This window comes from Onychostoma macrolepis, chromosome 08, assembly GCF_012432095.1.
Source record: "Onychostoma macrolepis isolate SWU-2019 chromosome 08, ASM1243209v1, whole genome shotgun sequence".
Taxonomy (NCBI): domain Eukaryota; kingdom Metazoa; phylum Chordata; class Actinopteri; order Cypriniformes; family Cyprinidae; genus Onychostoma; species Onychostoma macrolepis.
Genome location: NC_081162.1, coordinates 9,969,509 through 9,985,260, shown reverse-complemented (window position 1 = coordinate 9,985,260; position 15,752 = coordinate 9,969,509). Strand labels below are relative to the sequence as shown.

At 38.6% G+C, this 15,752-nt stretch overlaps 1 protein-coding gene across 9 annotated transcripts in view; it reads left to right on the top strand.

Moving 5' to 3' along the window:
• ep400 (E1A binding protein p400) overlaps window positions 1-15,752 on the top strand; it is a 49,912-nt gene that overhangs the window by 31,911 nt on the left and 2,249 nt on the right. For 7 of the 9 annotated variants that reach the window (XM_058784232.1, XM_058784237.1, XM_058784234.1 and 4 more), the window contains 27 exons: window positions 1,374-1,459; window positions 1,544-1,842; window positions 1,928-2,130; window positions 2,894-3,063; window positions 3,326-3,522; window positions 3,605-3,716; window positions 3,875-4,168; window positions 4,600-4,674; window positions 4,767-4,901; window positions 4,987-5,031; window positions 5,866-6,016; window positions 6,087-6,322; window positions 6,434-6,607; window positions 6,699-6,749; window positions 6,832-6,968; window positions 7,069-7,125; window positions 7,213-7,291; window positions 7,393-7,587; window positions 8,698-8,743; window positions 8,844-8,956; window positions 9,169-9,361; window positions 9,524-9,657; window positions 13,399-13,617; window positions 13,701-13,875; window positions 14,613-14,755; window positions 14,868-15,011; window positions 15,192-15,245. In XM_058784232.1, the coding sequence (XP_058640215.1) occupies window positions 1,374-1,459; window positions 1,544-1,842; window positions 1,928-2,130; window positions 2,894-3,063; window positions 3,326-3,522; window positions 3,605-3,716; window positions 3,875-4,168; window positions 4,600-4,674; window positions 4,767-4,901; window positions 4,987-5,031; window positions 5,866-6,016; window positions 6,087-6,322; window positions 6,434-6,607; window positions 6,699-6,749; window positions 6,832-6,968; window positions 7,069-7,125; window positions 7,213-7,291; window positions 7,393-7,587; window positions 8,698-8,743; window positions 8,844-8,956; window positions 9,169-9,361; window positions 9,524-9,657; window positions 13,399-13,617; window positions 13,701-13,875; window positions 14,613-14,755; window positions 14,868-15,011; window positions 15,192-15,245 (3,917 nt within the window). The remainder of the gene's footprint in view (window positions 1-1,373; window positions 1,460-1,543; window positions 1,843-1,927; window positions 2,131-2,893; window positions 3,064-3,325; window positions 3,523-3,604; window positions 3,717-3,874; window positions 4,169-4,599; window positions 4,675-4,766; window positions 4,902-4,986; window positions 5,032-5,865; window positions 6,017-6,086; window positions 6,323-6,433; window positions 6,608-6,698; window positions 6,750-6,831; window positions 6,969-7,068; window positions 7,126-7,212; window positions 7,292-7,392; window positions 7,588-8,697; window positions 8,744-8,843; window positions 8,957-9,168; window positions 9,362-9,523; window positions 9,658-13,398; window positions 13,618-13,700; window positions 13,876-14,612; window positions 14,756-14,867; window positions 15,012-15,191; window positions 15,246-15,752) is intronic. The other 2 variants (XM_058784233.1, XM_058784236.1) reach the window with 2 other exon arrangements.

Genomic DNA, 15,752 nt, shown 5'->3' with positions numbered 1-15,752 from the left:
TACAGTCTCAGTTTGTGTACGTGTAGTCAACTAGGTATAGTAGTTATAGTATTTATAGTATATGTATAGTCAGATGGTTAAACTGTTGTATAGCCCTATTGTGTTCTTTGTTTTTTTGTTTTTTCCTATATTTGCATTGCTGTATGTGTATCTCATGTCTAACTAGTATGTATCACCGTGGTCCTGCGAGACACGACATTTCGTTCCACTATATGTCCACACATGTAGCAGAATGACAATAAAGCTCAACTTGAACTTGATAAGTGTTTTATAATTTAGGCAGATAACTATTATGCCAATACAATAAATATAATAACCATATTATAATAGATTACCTTATATTTTACTTAGATAGATGGATAGTTGTATGATATGTAAATTATAAAGCACTAATATATCTATCTATATATATATATATATATATATATATGTCACGCGCACATGCGCTAATAGCTCTGAAGTAAGCCAACCCCTTGTAACAGAACCTACTCCGGAGCAGGTTATCTTCAGAGAGTTGCTATGGTTACTTACTTACCCTGAAAGTTACCTCTGTTTTTGGAACCAAAAGTTGAGGTTATCCGTTTGCTTACCCTTAAACATACCCAGGTATGTCACATAACCTGCTTTCTGGAACACCCCCCTGATGTCACATGGACTATTTTAACAATGTCTTTACTAACTTTCTAGACTTTGAACATGGTAGTTGCGTTGTTGTCTATGGAGGGTCAAAAAGCTCTCAGAGTTCATCAAAAATATCTTAATTTGTGCTCCGAAGATGAACAAAGGCCTTACGGGTTTGGAATGACTTGAGTGTGAGTAATTAACGACAATTTTCATGTTTGAGTGAATTATTTGAGTGAAGGACCCCATGTATGCTAGGAAATTTCTGCTATTTGGTTGTACCTGCTTGTTTTCAATCTATGTTTTTTGTATAGAAACTAGGAGTTGCAATATATTAAAATAATTTAACATATTAATGATAATTTAATTTCAGAAGATTTAAGGACAGTATGTTCTTCAGGGTTTACACGCTTTATTCACAATAAAATTTTATTTATTTATTTATTTTAACTAATGAACATTTCTCTATTTCTACCTAATTAAATATTTTAGAGCTTGTCTTAGCTAGCCAAAATTTTATATTTATTATATAAATTATCATAATGTTTAAGATTTTATTTTATAATTATTTTTAGGTCTAGAAATCACACTTTCAAAATTTCAGTCTTCTAAGACCATGGGCCCCCATAGAATTATGCAAAGGCCCCCTAGTGGTTCCCAGCCCACAGGTTGAGAACCATTATCCTAAGTATGTGATGTTCTAATGTTGTCTTAAACTTAGGTTTCTGTGTTTCTGCCTGTTTCCATTAAAGCAGCCACCATGGCAAGCACCACAGTCACTCAAGCTGCCACAGACATGGAAACAAATGCTAAACACTCTACAAACACCACAACACAGGTAGGTGATTTTGAAAGACACGTTGAAGGGATTGAAGTCAATCAAATAGTTGTGAAATCTGAGCCTTGTCTTTTGTCTATTTAGGAGTCAAGCGAGGAAAGAACCAGGCAGCTGAAAGAGCGTCTGTCTAGTTTATTTTATGCCAACGAGCGGCGTTCCTCACGCTCTGTGATGTATGGTTCTGACCTGATTAAGACCTGCTCCATTTATGAGGGACACCCTCCACCAGCCTTCCCTGCACCCCAGCACTCCCGCTGGTCCTGGGTCGGCAGAGACAGCTGTATTAGGGCTCAGCGGACATGTGTGTCCACGGTGGCTCCACTCCGCACAGCGATTCTCTCTAACACGGAGCAGGAGGCAGCAGCAGGCACCTTGTTGAAGAGGTCTGAATTTGACGATGAACTCCTTGCCATGAAAGCACTTTTGTGAACTTTTTGTGATCTAATGCTGCTTCCTATTATATTAAAGGTTCTCCTGCATACTTCCTGCTGCTGTGGCCCCTCCACCTCAGCTGTATGCGTCCAATCCTCCACCATCTTACAGCCTAGCACAAAAATCATTCAGGCGACAGCTACAGGAAGTGTCCGCTCCACACAACGCAGAGATCCGTAACTTAGCCTGTCCTCCTGTCGTCAGATTCCCTGATGTACACATGTTGGAGATGGATTCAGGTGAGTACCACAACAGCACCTCAGCTCTGTTGCATTCAGATTAAAATTTCACAATTATTACTGATATTCAGTTAAGCATTCTATTGTATGTTTCCAAATATGGTATCTTCTATCCATCATATAGCTACCATTCTGTCCTTTACAGTACCATTTAAAAATCTTGGATTGGTTTTTGGATTTTTATATATATTTTTAATGTAATATCTTATATATAAAACATAACATTTAAGTATACATTATATATTTTAAATGCTGCTATTCAGCAAGGACAAGTTAAATTGATTGTCACACTAAAGACTGTTTTCAACATTGATAATAATAAGAAATGTTTTTGAACACCAAATCAGCATATTAGAATGATTTCTGAAGGATCATGTGGCACTGAAGACTGGAATAATAATGCTGAAAATTCAGCTTTGCCATCACATAATTTATACTTTAAAATACATTAAAATAGAAAACAGTTATTTAAACTCTAATACAATTTCACAATGTTACTCATTTTATTCTGCATACATAGTCAAATAAATGCAGCCTTAGAGAATATAAGATTTATTTTAAAAACAAACCAAAAAATTATTGACCCCAAACTTTTGAATGTAAGTGTATGTGTTATAATTGTCAGCTTTATAGTTCATAAATATCAGTATAAAGCAACTTTTACAACTTGTTCTGGTCAAGAATTACCCACTTACATTCCACTTCCTGTCTGAGTTAGATAATATCACAATAATAGAATGCCTGTTCCTGTATCTGTCTGCAGGAAAACTGGAGGCGCTGTCTATCTTGCTGCAGAAGCTGAGTGCTGAGAACAGGCGTGTGCTGATCTTCACCCAGATGACCAGCATGCTGGATATACTGGAGGTCTTCTTAGACCACCGTCACCTCACCTATGTACGGCTGGATGAGAGTCTGTCACTGGAGGAGAGACGGGTAAAACACCTAGAGTAACATATTCTCTGTTGCCCTGGCCAAGTCAATGTCCCACTGAGGCTGTGTGGGTTTCTGGGTTGTAATTAAACGGGCAGATGAGTGAGCACTCTTCCCTCCCTGTTGGATTCAGTTCCACACAGGGCCTCAAATGATGCTTACACATCAGTGAAGTGCTATCAACACCAACACAAAAAACATCTCATCTTGTACTGAAAATGCAATACTTAACCCATCTTGTTCCTCATGTCCCGACCACTTTCAGGAGCAGGTCAAGAGGTTTAACCGCAACAGACAGATCTTCTGCACCATTCTGACCAATCGCTGCTGCTCAGCCATGGGCCATGTGTTTGACGCGGATACCATCGTGTTTTATGACACAGACCTAAATCCCAGCATGGATTTACGCACACAGGAGTGGTGTGACAAGATCGGCCGCTCCAAAGACATTCACATCTACAGGTAAGACTGATGGATTAATTAAGAGTTTTTGCTTGTTAGGTTTATATTTGTCAGCTTTTTTACTGACGCTGTGCTCTGTCAGGTTGGAGAGCGGGAACTCAATTGAGGAGAAGCTCTTAAAGAATGGCACTAAAGACCTTATACGAGAGGTAGCTGCGCAGGGCAGGGATTACACTCTAGCCTTTTTAACACAGGTAAGCACACATGCAATCACTGTTGCTTTTGACATTGAGGGACTGTTTCAAAACCTAGCCAGTTATGAGGTTGTGTTTCAATAGACAGCGAGGCAGCTCTCTAGAATTTGGAACAGAGCTCTATACTCACATTGTAAATATGTGCTGGATTTTCACAGCGCACCATTCAAGATCTGTTTGAGGTGGAGCCTGGTTCTGGAGAGAAGGTGGAGGAGTTTGTGGTACTCCACCAGGAGCCATCCCCGTCTGAATCTATCCCCCCTCATGTGGCCAGACCCTACATCCAGGCCCTGAACACCATCCGAAAGGAAACCCAGTATGAAGTTGAGGTCAAGGAGACAGAGATAGACAAGAAAAGTGATAAAGTGGGGGGACGAGAAGAGATGGATGTGGGGGAAGGGGTGAGAGAGGAGGCGTCACAGTTAGAGGAGTTGGCGGCAGTCATGGAGCAGGTGAGGTTATTGAAATTTATAGAAAATGTTACTTGAAAATTTCATTGTTCTTGTATGTGCTTTTTATACCATGCAACCATAAACTTTTGGTTTTGTGTTATTTAACATGCAAATTCTGTTGATTTAACTTTATATACTACGATTTTTGAAAGAAAAAAGTACAGCTCATAAATCATTTCTTATCAATGTTGAAAACATTTGTGCTGCTTAATGTTTTTGTGGAAGCTGTGATCATTTTTTTCAGGATTCTTTGATGAATGGAAATTTCTAAAGAACAGCAGTTATATGAAATACAAATATTTTGTAACATTATTAGTGTCTTTAGTGTTACTTTTGAACAATTTCTCCTTGCTCAATAAAAAAACAAATTCTTCTGGAAAAAAAAAGAAGAAAAAAGTGGTTCTGATCACAATTTGTGGTGTTTTGTCTAGCTGACTCCTATTGAGAGATACGCACTGCACTATCTGGAGTACTTGCACATCAGTGAAGATGAACAGGTTATAAAGGTATGAAACATTTTTACATATTCTGTATTATTTACATGGCAGTCATAACATGTATTGTACTGTTTAATTGTCAATGTTTGTGTGAATTGCAGGAGCGCATAGAAGCTGCTAAGAGAGGCTGGGAGCTGCAGCAGCAACAGAAACTAAAGGTAGAGAAAACAGAGCAAATGATCCTAGAAGATGAGGAGGATCTGTTCACCTACACAAGAGAGGACGCATACAACATGGTACAAATATTTTCTAATGTTCTTTTCAGTAGGAAGTGATGTCATGTTGTGTAGATTTGATACCCTGTTCCCTTCCACTTTACAGGAGTATGTGTTCGAGAATGAGGATGGACAAACAGAAATAATGCCGGTAAGTTTAAGACTGCACATTCCTGAAGAGAATTAAAGGAAGAATTTTAGGTGAATCTCCCAAAAACATGTCTATATCACATTTTACTTTTTTTTATTTTTTTATTTCATTTTATTTATTAAGTCTCTTTTTTTGCATAATAAATAAATGTAATGAGATAAATTAAGATGTAAATGTGCTTATCAAAAATAATGTTCCAGTGCCAACAATCTAAAGGGTAGCTAAATAAAGCTAAATACATTTTTATAGGGATGTGCCCGAATAGCGAATCCGTATTCGGAAAGACACGGAAAACGAATAATGCGTTCTACGGAGCCACAAAAGGGACATGGTTAGCCGCTTGCTAGCAGTAGCCTGTTACATTACAGTATGTACAATTTCACTTACCACATAAACAGAGAGAGGTAAGGAGAGATGACCGATAGGACGATGTCGAATGATTTGCAGATCCAGAGCACCACTGACAAACATCTAATCTTGTGAAATGTGTGGTAAGTGCCACTCCGTAGTAGATTAGGCTGCGTGTGATCGTGAAAGTAAAAAGCAAACGCGCATTCATAAGTGATTTCAATGTCCCGCATATTAATAACGGCTCCCTGAAAGCACTGAAATATATTTTTCTTGTATATATCATATTTATTCCCTTTACGGTTGCCGTAGTACACATCATTACCTTTCCGAATACCAGATTCGGGCACATCCCTACATTTTTATTTAATGTTTATTTTGATTTTGGTGTAAAATTCTTAATGAGTTCGGTGAGAGTCACCCCTATATTTATTTTAAAATATATGGAAATTGGTTCATAACTCTTACTATTGCGCTTTTCTGTAGCTGTGGACTCCCCCAACTCCTCCACAGGATGATAACGATATCTACATTGACTCTGTAATCTGCCTCATGTATGACACTGCACCAATGCCCGAATCCAAACTGCCCCCAGTCTATGTCCGCAAAGAGCGCAAGAGACACATGGACCCGTCAGGTAAGCCTCCTCGAGAAACACTTTCAGTCTGAACTTACTGTGCTTAAACGCATGCTAAATTCTCCCCCAGCTCTGGGACGCAAGAAAAAGAAGGGACATGGAGAATCAGTGATTCCTCCACGCTCTCTCTTTGATAAGGCCAGTCTGCTCAAAGTAAGGCGGGAGGGTAAAGACCAGAAGAAGAACTTCTCTCTGAAGCAACAGGCTCCCTTTGCCAAACCGCTGCCCTCACTGCTCAAACCAGCCATGGAGGCTGGGCAGGACAACCCTGAGTGGCTTATCAGTGAGGATTGGGCCCTGCTACAGGTACGTGATCCATCACATTATTGCATTATCACTGCTTATGTTTAATTGCACAGTTGTGTGTTAAACGGATAAGCTAAGGTTGTGATTCTGCCTTTTTCTCTGTGTTCACAGGCTGTGAAGCAGTTACTGGAGCTTCCTTTGAACCTGACCATCGTGTCTCCAGCACACACTCCTAACTGGGACCTGGTGAGCGACGTGGTCAACTCTTGTAGCAGGATTTACCGCTCGCCGAAACAATGCCGTAACCGCTATGAGAATGTCATCATTCCCAGAGAGGAGGGCAAAGTGAGTGATTGTACCAGTATCATGTGGTTGTGAATTCTTTTATTTTCTTTAACATTTTCCTTGTGACATCATTGTACAAACTGTCCTACAGCTAATATATGAAGCTAACCCTAAGAAAAACAAGACCAAGAGCATTTATAAGGTATTTAAAAAAAAAAATTAAAAATAAAAATTCATCACACATTTTTAGCTGTTTCCTTGGTAACTTGTCCTTTTTTGTGCAGTCCAAGAATAGTCGTCCTCTGCGCACGTGTCAGATCTACACACAGGATGACAATGCCACCCAGATCCAGCTGTACAACAACCGCTTTGAGCTGATGAAAATCATTGCTAGCAAGAGGAGCCCACCAATAAAACCACTGTATGTGAATGCAGTGTCCAACACGCAAACATTGCATTTACATTCCGTCAGTATGCTTTCATCAAAGCAAAAAATCATTTTTTGGTGTTTTTGTTTCTAGACTAGGCATGAATCCATTCCAGAAGAATCCTAAGCATGCCTCTGTGCTGGCTGAGAGGTATTTACTCTTGACATGTTACTAGTGATCTGCTTCAAATATTCGCCAGTTTGGCATCTCTTTCATTCTTTCTTTTGTGATTTATAGCGGGATAAGCTACGACAAGCCTCTGCCTCCTATCCAGGTCGCCTCTCAGAGAGCTGAGAGAATCGCTAAAGAGAAAAAGGTGAGATACAAGTAAAATAAGTAATAAAAAACTTTTTTTTTTTTTTTGCATTTTTATTTTCAAAACCCTTCTCTGTTTTCCTCAATCCTCTGCTGCCATAGGCACTAGCCGAACAACAGAGGGCTCAGCAGTTAGCCCAGCAACAACAGCAGCAGACTACAGGAGCCGCCCAGCCTCAGGGAGCTGCTGCCCAGCCTCAAGCCCAGCCACAGACCACTGCATCCGCCGCACAGGCGGCGGGAGTGCCCCAGCCCAACCAACCCGGGGCAGCAGCAGTCCCCAACACCGCTGTACTGGTTAGACTCCTTTAGCACTGCATGTTTAATATCACACTGGACCTGACGTACACCTGTATTTAGCTCTAGATTACCCAAGATGAAGGTCTAACTCATTTCTATATTACACTCATATTATTCATGTTTACACAACTGTTCCAAAGTTTGGGGTCAGGAAGATTTTTGGAAGAGCTCTCTTACGCTTACTAAGACTTAAAAATACAGTAAAAACTCTAATATTGCAGGGCTCCAGACTGCTACTAAAACAGTCGCATTTGTGACCAAAAATATTAATTTGCGAGTGAAGTTTTTGCTGAGGTTGCCACTGGCGACTACAATATATTTACGTTATGACTTATAAATTTGCATGTAATGCCTTTTTTCAGATTTTTTTCTTAAATCTGTCAGTAAGCTGTGTGGCAAAATCGTTAGCAATTCTCGTTTATAATCATCACTAATATGGCATCTTGACATATGAAAAAATTTATAGGATGCACTGAGGAGGAGCCCAAGTGATATTGGTACAGATTCTGTGTAATAAACTTTGTGACTTAATTTGGAAAAGACGTTTAGTTCCCACTTTAAGTGAACCTTATTCCCAGGTCATCTACAAGATGGATTAAAATGCTGATAAAGTCAAGAAAAGATGAGACGTAAACTTGACAGTATGATTTAAATGTTAAAATGTAAAAAAAATAACACGTATTCTGTGGCACCTTAAAAAAATAATTTGGTGCCCAAGTTTTTTTTCTTCAGTGTCACATGAAATCAAACTAATAAGATGATTTGGTGCCCAAGAAATATTTCTTATCATGATCAATGTTGAAAACTGGTGTGTTTTTTTTTTGTTTTTTTTATGAAAACCTTGATATGTTTATTTCAGGATTCTTTGATTAATAGAAAGAGAGAAGAACAATTGAGTTTATTTGACATAAATCTTTTGTAAAATTAGAAATGTCATAATTGTCATTTTTGATCAGTTTACAGAACTAGTTTTTAATACATATTAAAGTATTAATTTCAGTAGAAAAAAATCTTACTGACCCCACATTTTTTAAACAGTGGTGTATTATACAGTAAGGTATAAGACTATAATATGTTGATCTTATTTGGGTTTTGTTGATTCTCAAGACTGGAGCTATCAAGACCGCTGCAGTGGGCACAAGCATCCAACCAGGTATTGTCACATTACACAGCTTTTACCTGTACTTGTTGATCCAGTTGTGAGTGCTGTTTATGTAAGTGCTGATCTATGTATATTTCTGTTTAAACTTCAGCAACAGCTACAGTAAGTGGAAATGTGATTGTAAACACTGTGGCTGGAGTTCCTCCCGGTCAGTTCCAGGCGAACAAACGTCTGGCGTCTCCTGTCATACCTGGAACCCTGCCTGTGAGTTCTGATCTTGCACAGATATATAGATTAGCAGCTGATTTGATTTGTCACAGCAGTGCCTGCAGTGTGACATGAAGTCCACATTGAAAGTGTAGAATTCAAAATCTTGTTTACAGTTTGACCTGTTATTTTGATGTGAAATTGCTTTTCAGCTGACTTGTACCATTCTGTCCTGTTTATGTGTGTTAAATATTTGTTTACTCAAACAGACGGCAGGAACTACCACGGCTCAGGTGGTTCACACTCAGCAGAGAGCTGTGCCTGCAACGGCGGCCCCAGCGGAGGTCGTTGCCATTGCGACAGGTCAGAGCGTGAGAGCCGTTACCCCAGTGACCGCATCAGCTGTGGTGTCGACTAATCTGACTCCGGGTCAGTCCCAAACACGCACGCTGGTGGCTCCAGGTAGACCAAATGCCATCCTTAGAGAAGCCATGCGTGTTTTGGGTTCTCTGGTGGCAAAATCGATTCAGAGAGTCACACTCCCGCATTGTTTTTTGTGTAATCAAATCTAGCTGGATTATCTACCATCGTTGTATTCTTAAGCCATTCTTTTTGCTTCTCTAGCTCCCGGTATGCAGTTGTCTCAGGGTAAACCACTCACGTCAGCTCAATTCCAACAATTACAACTCAGACAACAGTTGCAGCAACAACCACAGGCTGCATCTCCACAGATCAAAGCAGTAGGAAAGCCACAGCAGGTACACACACTCTTAGTATGGAGGATGGCATATTTGTTTTGCTTTTGCTGACCTATACTGAGGTATTAATATGTTGAAGGATGTCTAAATGCAGTTACAGTATTGCTCTACGTGTTTCTCAACCCGTCCTCCATGTTGTTTTTTGACATGTCCAGAGTTAGCCCTTATGTTTCCAATTGTAATTAATCATAACTACAGTTAACAGCTGCAGTTGACCGATATGTTGGCCAATATTTGGCATTTTAGCATTACCTGGTCTATATTTGAGAAAATATTCTCAGTGGATTTAGATTTACCAGATTACTGATTTCACTGTTGTTTACAGTGTTTACTTCCTTTTTAGTCATGTTTTTAACAATTTCTGTATTTGTGAAAAATGCTATAAGGATTTGAAGAGTCAAAAGTAAAAATTGTGTATAAAAAAGTATAAATGTTATTTTATAGGTTTATTTTTCATCAAATTATTTTTGATTAGTTAAATTTTTTTCCAGTATAATAAATCTATGTAAATAAATTAAATTGCAGCATGCATCAGAGTGTACTACCGTGTAAATCAGCTTTATATCTGCCATCAGCCACCCTACTCTCATCATATCTTATCGGCCATCATAAAAAAGTTACATATTGGTCTGCCACTAGTTAACAGTTAATGTATTTTGACACAGATTAATACGTCTTTGATTGGCCGAAAAATGTGAAAAGCAGTAATGTTAATATTAACATTAGATTAAAATAATTGCTTTATAATAGGGCTGGGTGATATGATGATATTATTGTATATCGACGATGTCTCGTATCGTATCGCGATGTCGATGTCAACATTCAGGTAACAGACGAATATCGACATTATCTGAAAAAATGACAAATATGATAAACAAAAAAAAATGTTTTACATAGCCCCATAGTCACCATACAGGTCTTTTTGCAGGCAAGAATGAAATCATTTAGTAGGAGGGTTGGGAATCGAAAAGTTATTCCAATTTTGGAAATCAGATCAGATGCGGAAGGTCAGGAATCAAATTACTCATCATAAAATAAAATTTCTATTCTGCTTCTCGATTCCTGTATGTGCATTTGTCAAAAGATTCAACTGCAAGAAGATGAAATAGAACTCGCTTCTGCACTCGAGCGCTGTTTTCTGTGCTGTGCACGCACAAAAGCCGCCTCTTATATATGCGAACACTGGACTGAGCTCTCTTTCTTGCATTCTTACACATTCAAATGGACAAATACACACAGAATTGTATCAGAATATCCCATTAATACAATTGGTTATGTCTTAAGTGAATGTAAAGAGTTGAGAAAGAAAACAAGGGTGTATTGGATCCGTGCACTGGCAGCAGCCGTTGCCGCCAGTCATTAATGTTAATCAAAGAACAAAAAAAAAGAAAATCCCTCACTGATCTTGACTGAATCACTTTTGTAACCTCAGTTTATACTTTATTTGCCTGTTGTTCGGCGCTGACTACTGTAATGGCACCTTGCATCTGTGTATGCGATTATTTTGGAGATGTGTTCCAGTATAATTTATACATATTTAGGGTATAGGCATATTCTATTTTTATCTGCAGTTTAATAAAATTTAAACAGAAAAGAGACAAATAGTAGCACTGCATGTGTTTCTGAATATTTATTTAAACAGACTGTATAATGAAAAAACATGACAGTTATAATTAAAATACGCAAATTCCTTCACAGCCTAATCATATAGCACACACACAGTGCCTGACTTTTACATATTTTTTAAAACCGTATATACAGTATAATTATTTAATTAAGCTGTAAGCTGGATGAAGACAGTAGTAGCCTACTCAGCTCGCCCCTCAACAGGCATGCGTTCAGAGTTTCGACAGCCAAACACTGAATATTATTATATTGTGGGCAATGTATTTTGATAAACAAAATAGAAATTATAAAAATTAAAATACAAAAAATGAAATTTAAATTACCCCTGCTTCTAAATAAATAAAGCAGGGGCCAAAAGAGACCTCCGAACTAGTATACCAGAAAGGGAAGGTGGTGGAGGTGGGGCTTGGGTGGATGATATTATCAGATATCGATAAGATATTTTTGACATATCCCCCAGCCCTACTTTATTATTTACTTCCTTTTTACAAGATGTAATATAAGTCTCGGGAGTCTCCAGAATGTGTCTGAAGTTTCAGCTCAAAATACCCCACAGATAATTTATTAAATGCAAATGAACTTCTGCTCTCTGCCCCCTTTTCCAGAATAGGGCTGTGCCTTTACAGCTTGTACCTCCAGATACTGTCAAAAAGCATCTGTGTGGTTTTGATTATCGTGTCTACCATGCTGAAATCATGCATTTTAAAGCCCTATCAGTTTAAACTTCTGATATACGGTTTTCTGAGCACACACATCTGAAACACGTGCACAGAAAGCGCCTGTCACACGGTTCTTGAGTACTAAAGTAAATTACGTTTTTAATATATATATATATATATATAATGTGTGTATATATATATATATGTATATATGTGTGTATGTATATGTGTGCGTGCGTGTGACAAATGAGGACCTAAATTTGTATAATGACAAGGGTATGACATAGGTATTACAAGGAGAAGGTGACTTTTCAGGACATTACCTCATGTCCCCACTTTTCAAAACGCTTATAAATCACACAGAATGGAGTGTATTGAAAATCTGAAATAGCACAAAGTTGCCTGTTAGGTGTAGGGTTGGTGTAGGGCAATAGCACATGCAGTTTGTACAGTATAAAAACCATTACGCCTATGGGATGTCCCCACTTTTCAAAAAAAACAAACGTGTGTGTATGTGTAAAATAATATAAAATATATATAATATACATATCCATATATAGTATATCAGTCTGGCGAGTATACTAAAAAATTTACTAGCCAATGGCGATTCAATTGCCAAGATGTCCGTAGAGGGTTGGAGCACTTTGACATAGATAAGTTGCATTGGTGTAGCCTACAAGTCGATTGATGTGTGAGACACATTTTATCATTTCATTCAGAAATAATGGAAAATAAACTAAACGATTACAAACTTTAGAAACATGTATATTCCCCACACTTCATAAAAAAATCCTGTAAATTTAGCAGTATTCAGAATAGAAAAAAAGAACGAAAATATAACTAAAAACAAACACAAATTATAGTGGCATTCACTATAAACGTATATTATAAACTCCCAGCCTAAACATTTAAAGCGAAACTGAAACTAGTGCGTGGTTGCTAGAAAATGCACAAAACAAACTCACTTTCCTTTTCTTGTTCGTTATCAATCCTAATCTTTGCGCTTGACCTTGATTGCTTTATATAAGTCGCCTTGGAAATCGCAACACGTTTCAGTTGAAAAAACAAACAAACAAAATTTATAATCTAGAAAAAAAAACGGTATTATATCCATTTTCATAAAAGTGTGTGTGGGAAAACAGAAGAAGAAAGCATATCTTTGCAAGATAAAACGACAAATTATTTCCATGTTTTCCCCACGAAATTACAGTACCTGTGAGCAGGAGGATAACACTGGCATTTGTTCTGATACTGGAAAATCTACAGAGCATTTGATGGCCTGCGGCCGTAGTTTTGGCATCCCAATCACACTTACAGAAAACATCTAATTAAACCACCTGAATTTTAGTAAACTCAACCGCTTCAATGCAGAATGTCAGCATAGCTCTCAGGGAGTTTGAAAAATATAGTGATTAGTAGTCATTTGTAAATATCTGCTTATCTCTGTTCTCTCCAGGAGTTGTTGAAGAAGCAGAAACTGCAGATGGCCCAGCAGCAGGTTGCGGCGGCGGTAGCTGCAGCTCAAGGTCAGCAGGCTACATCTACTCAGCAACCGCAGCAGGTTCACGCCACACCGGCGGCTACGTCCAACCCTCAGATAGCGGCAGTCACTGCGCCCAGAGCAGGTGCTGTGCTTGCTGGAACTACAGTCACCAACTTACAGGTGGCCAGACTGGTAAGAACATACATACACACCTAGACTAACCCTTTCACATACCTTTTAATGCAGATTAACTCTTTATATGCCTTTTCATTCAGACACGTGTCCCAGCCCCAGGATCCATTCAAACTCAGTCGGGTCAAACCGCTCAGGTGACTCTGACCAAACCACCTCCTGTCGTCTCAGTTCCTGCTGTGGTTTCATCCGGAGTCACGACTCTTCCTGTCACTGTGGCCGGCATTAGCGTCGCCATTGGGCAAGCGCAGAAAGCAGGTACAGACTGAAACGAGACTGACAAGTCAGTGTAAACCCTTTTTCAGTCAGTTCGACTAGACTCTAGCAGTGTCGTTACACATTACACATCTCCTCTGTAATTAAACAAACTGAAATATATAAATCTAAATAGAAATAAACAAAACATAATAAAAGCATAGCATAAAATCTCATTTAAAATAGTAATAAATAATATAATGGTATATACTGGTGACTAGACTAGTCATGGCTTTATTAATTTAAGTGCATATTTTGTACCAATTATTCCATATATTTGGTGAATGTCAAAGGTGAACCCAGAGTTCACAAGTAGGGCTGCACGATATTTATTGAAATAAAATGTATTTATCAAAATAAAATCAATGGAGCAATATGGCTTTCTGTGATTATCAAATTGCACAGGCTGTGATTTGATTAATTGAATATATAAACACTTAACTGGTTTCAAACTTGCCATTTATGCATGTTTAATTTGTCAAAAACAGTGGGCATGTGGCCTATGAATCTCTAAGGGATTAGACATTTCACTAACTTATTGTGAAGCACCCTAAACCTAATCAATTATCAGATAGAGGCTTACAAAGACTGTAGTGAATGGTGAAAGACTGTTTATTGCAGCATTTCTGACCATGAATCAACAGTGGAGATGCTTGATTCCTTTACTCGCCTGCATTGTCTCAATGTCAGTAACGACCTTTAAGGGGCTCTTGAAGACTGAAGCGTGTGTGTTTGTGCAGGTGGTCAAGTGGTGACCCACCCGTTTCAGGTGCAGCAGGTTCAGCAGCTGTTGCACAGACAAAAGCAGCAGGCAGCGGCACAAGCCGCTGCGGTCCAGAAGGCAGCACAGCCACAGCAAACACAGGCTGCGGTGCAGCAAAAGGTACCAATCAGCCAATGTGATTTAAATTTTTTTTTAATGAATCATTATTTGTATAAATGTGCCTTCAACCCCTCTCTCCTTTCTCTCTTTATCTCTCTATCTCTCTGTTCAGCTGGGCACGCAGCAGGCCGCTCAGACCACAGCCCAACAGCAGCAGAAAGTATACACCGCCACCACTCCACTTCAGCCCGCCATTAAGACCCAGTTCTTCGCCACCTCCATCGGACAGCCACAGAAACCTACACAGCAGATACAGGTAACAAGTTGGGCTCTCACAGCCAGCACCTCTCTAGCAAGCGCTCAAGTGCAAAGCCTGATATGTGGTGTGATCAGAATGCAAGTATTTTGATGTGCAGTGCCATGTAGTGCTTTATGTGTGTGTGTGTGGTGTTAGTGCCCAGCTTGGCTATGTAGTGATTTTCCCTTCTGCTTGTAGGTCACTAAGATTCCTCAAATAGTTCAACAGCAGATAGTATCCTCACCTCAACAGGTAAGTGTTTTAGTGTTGTACTTTGTGTTTGATTGCTTAAATTCATTTGGTGCCTTTTTAGTGAACATGAAGTCAAAAATGACCTTGTTTCCTTTCTTTGTTTGTTCCTGATTTCATTCCACCTCTGAAATGACTTGCCTTTTTCGCTGATGGTTTTTTTTTTTTTTTTTTATATAATTAACATAAACTACAGTTCAAATGTTCAAAAAACTATGCATTAAACTGCACAAAAGAGACAGTAAAGACATTTATAATGTTACGGGCGTTTTCTGTTTCAAGTAAATGCCTGTTCTCTTTACATTTTACTTTTCACTTTACTTTTTATTCATTAAATGATGTTTCCACAAAATTATCAAGCAGCACAACTGTTTTAAACACTGATAATAATCATGAATCTATCTTGCAACAGCAAATCAGCATATTAGAATGAAGGATCATGTGACACTGAAGAATGAAATAATGGCTGCTGAAAATTCAGCTTTGTCATCACGGGAATAAATTACATTT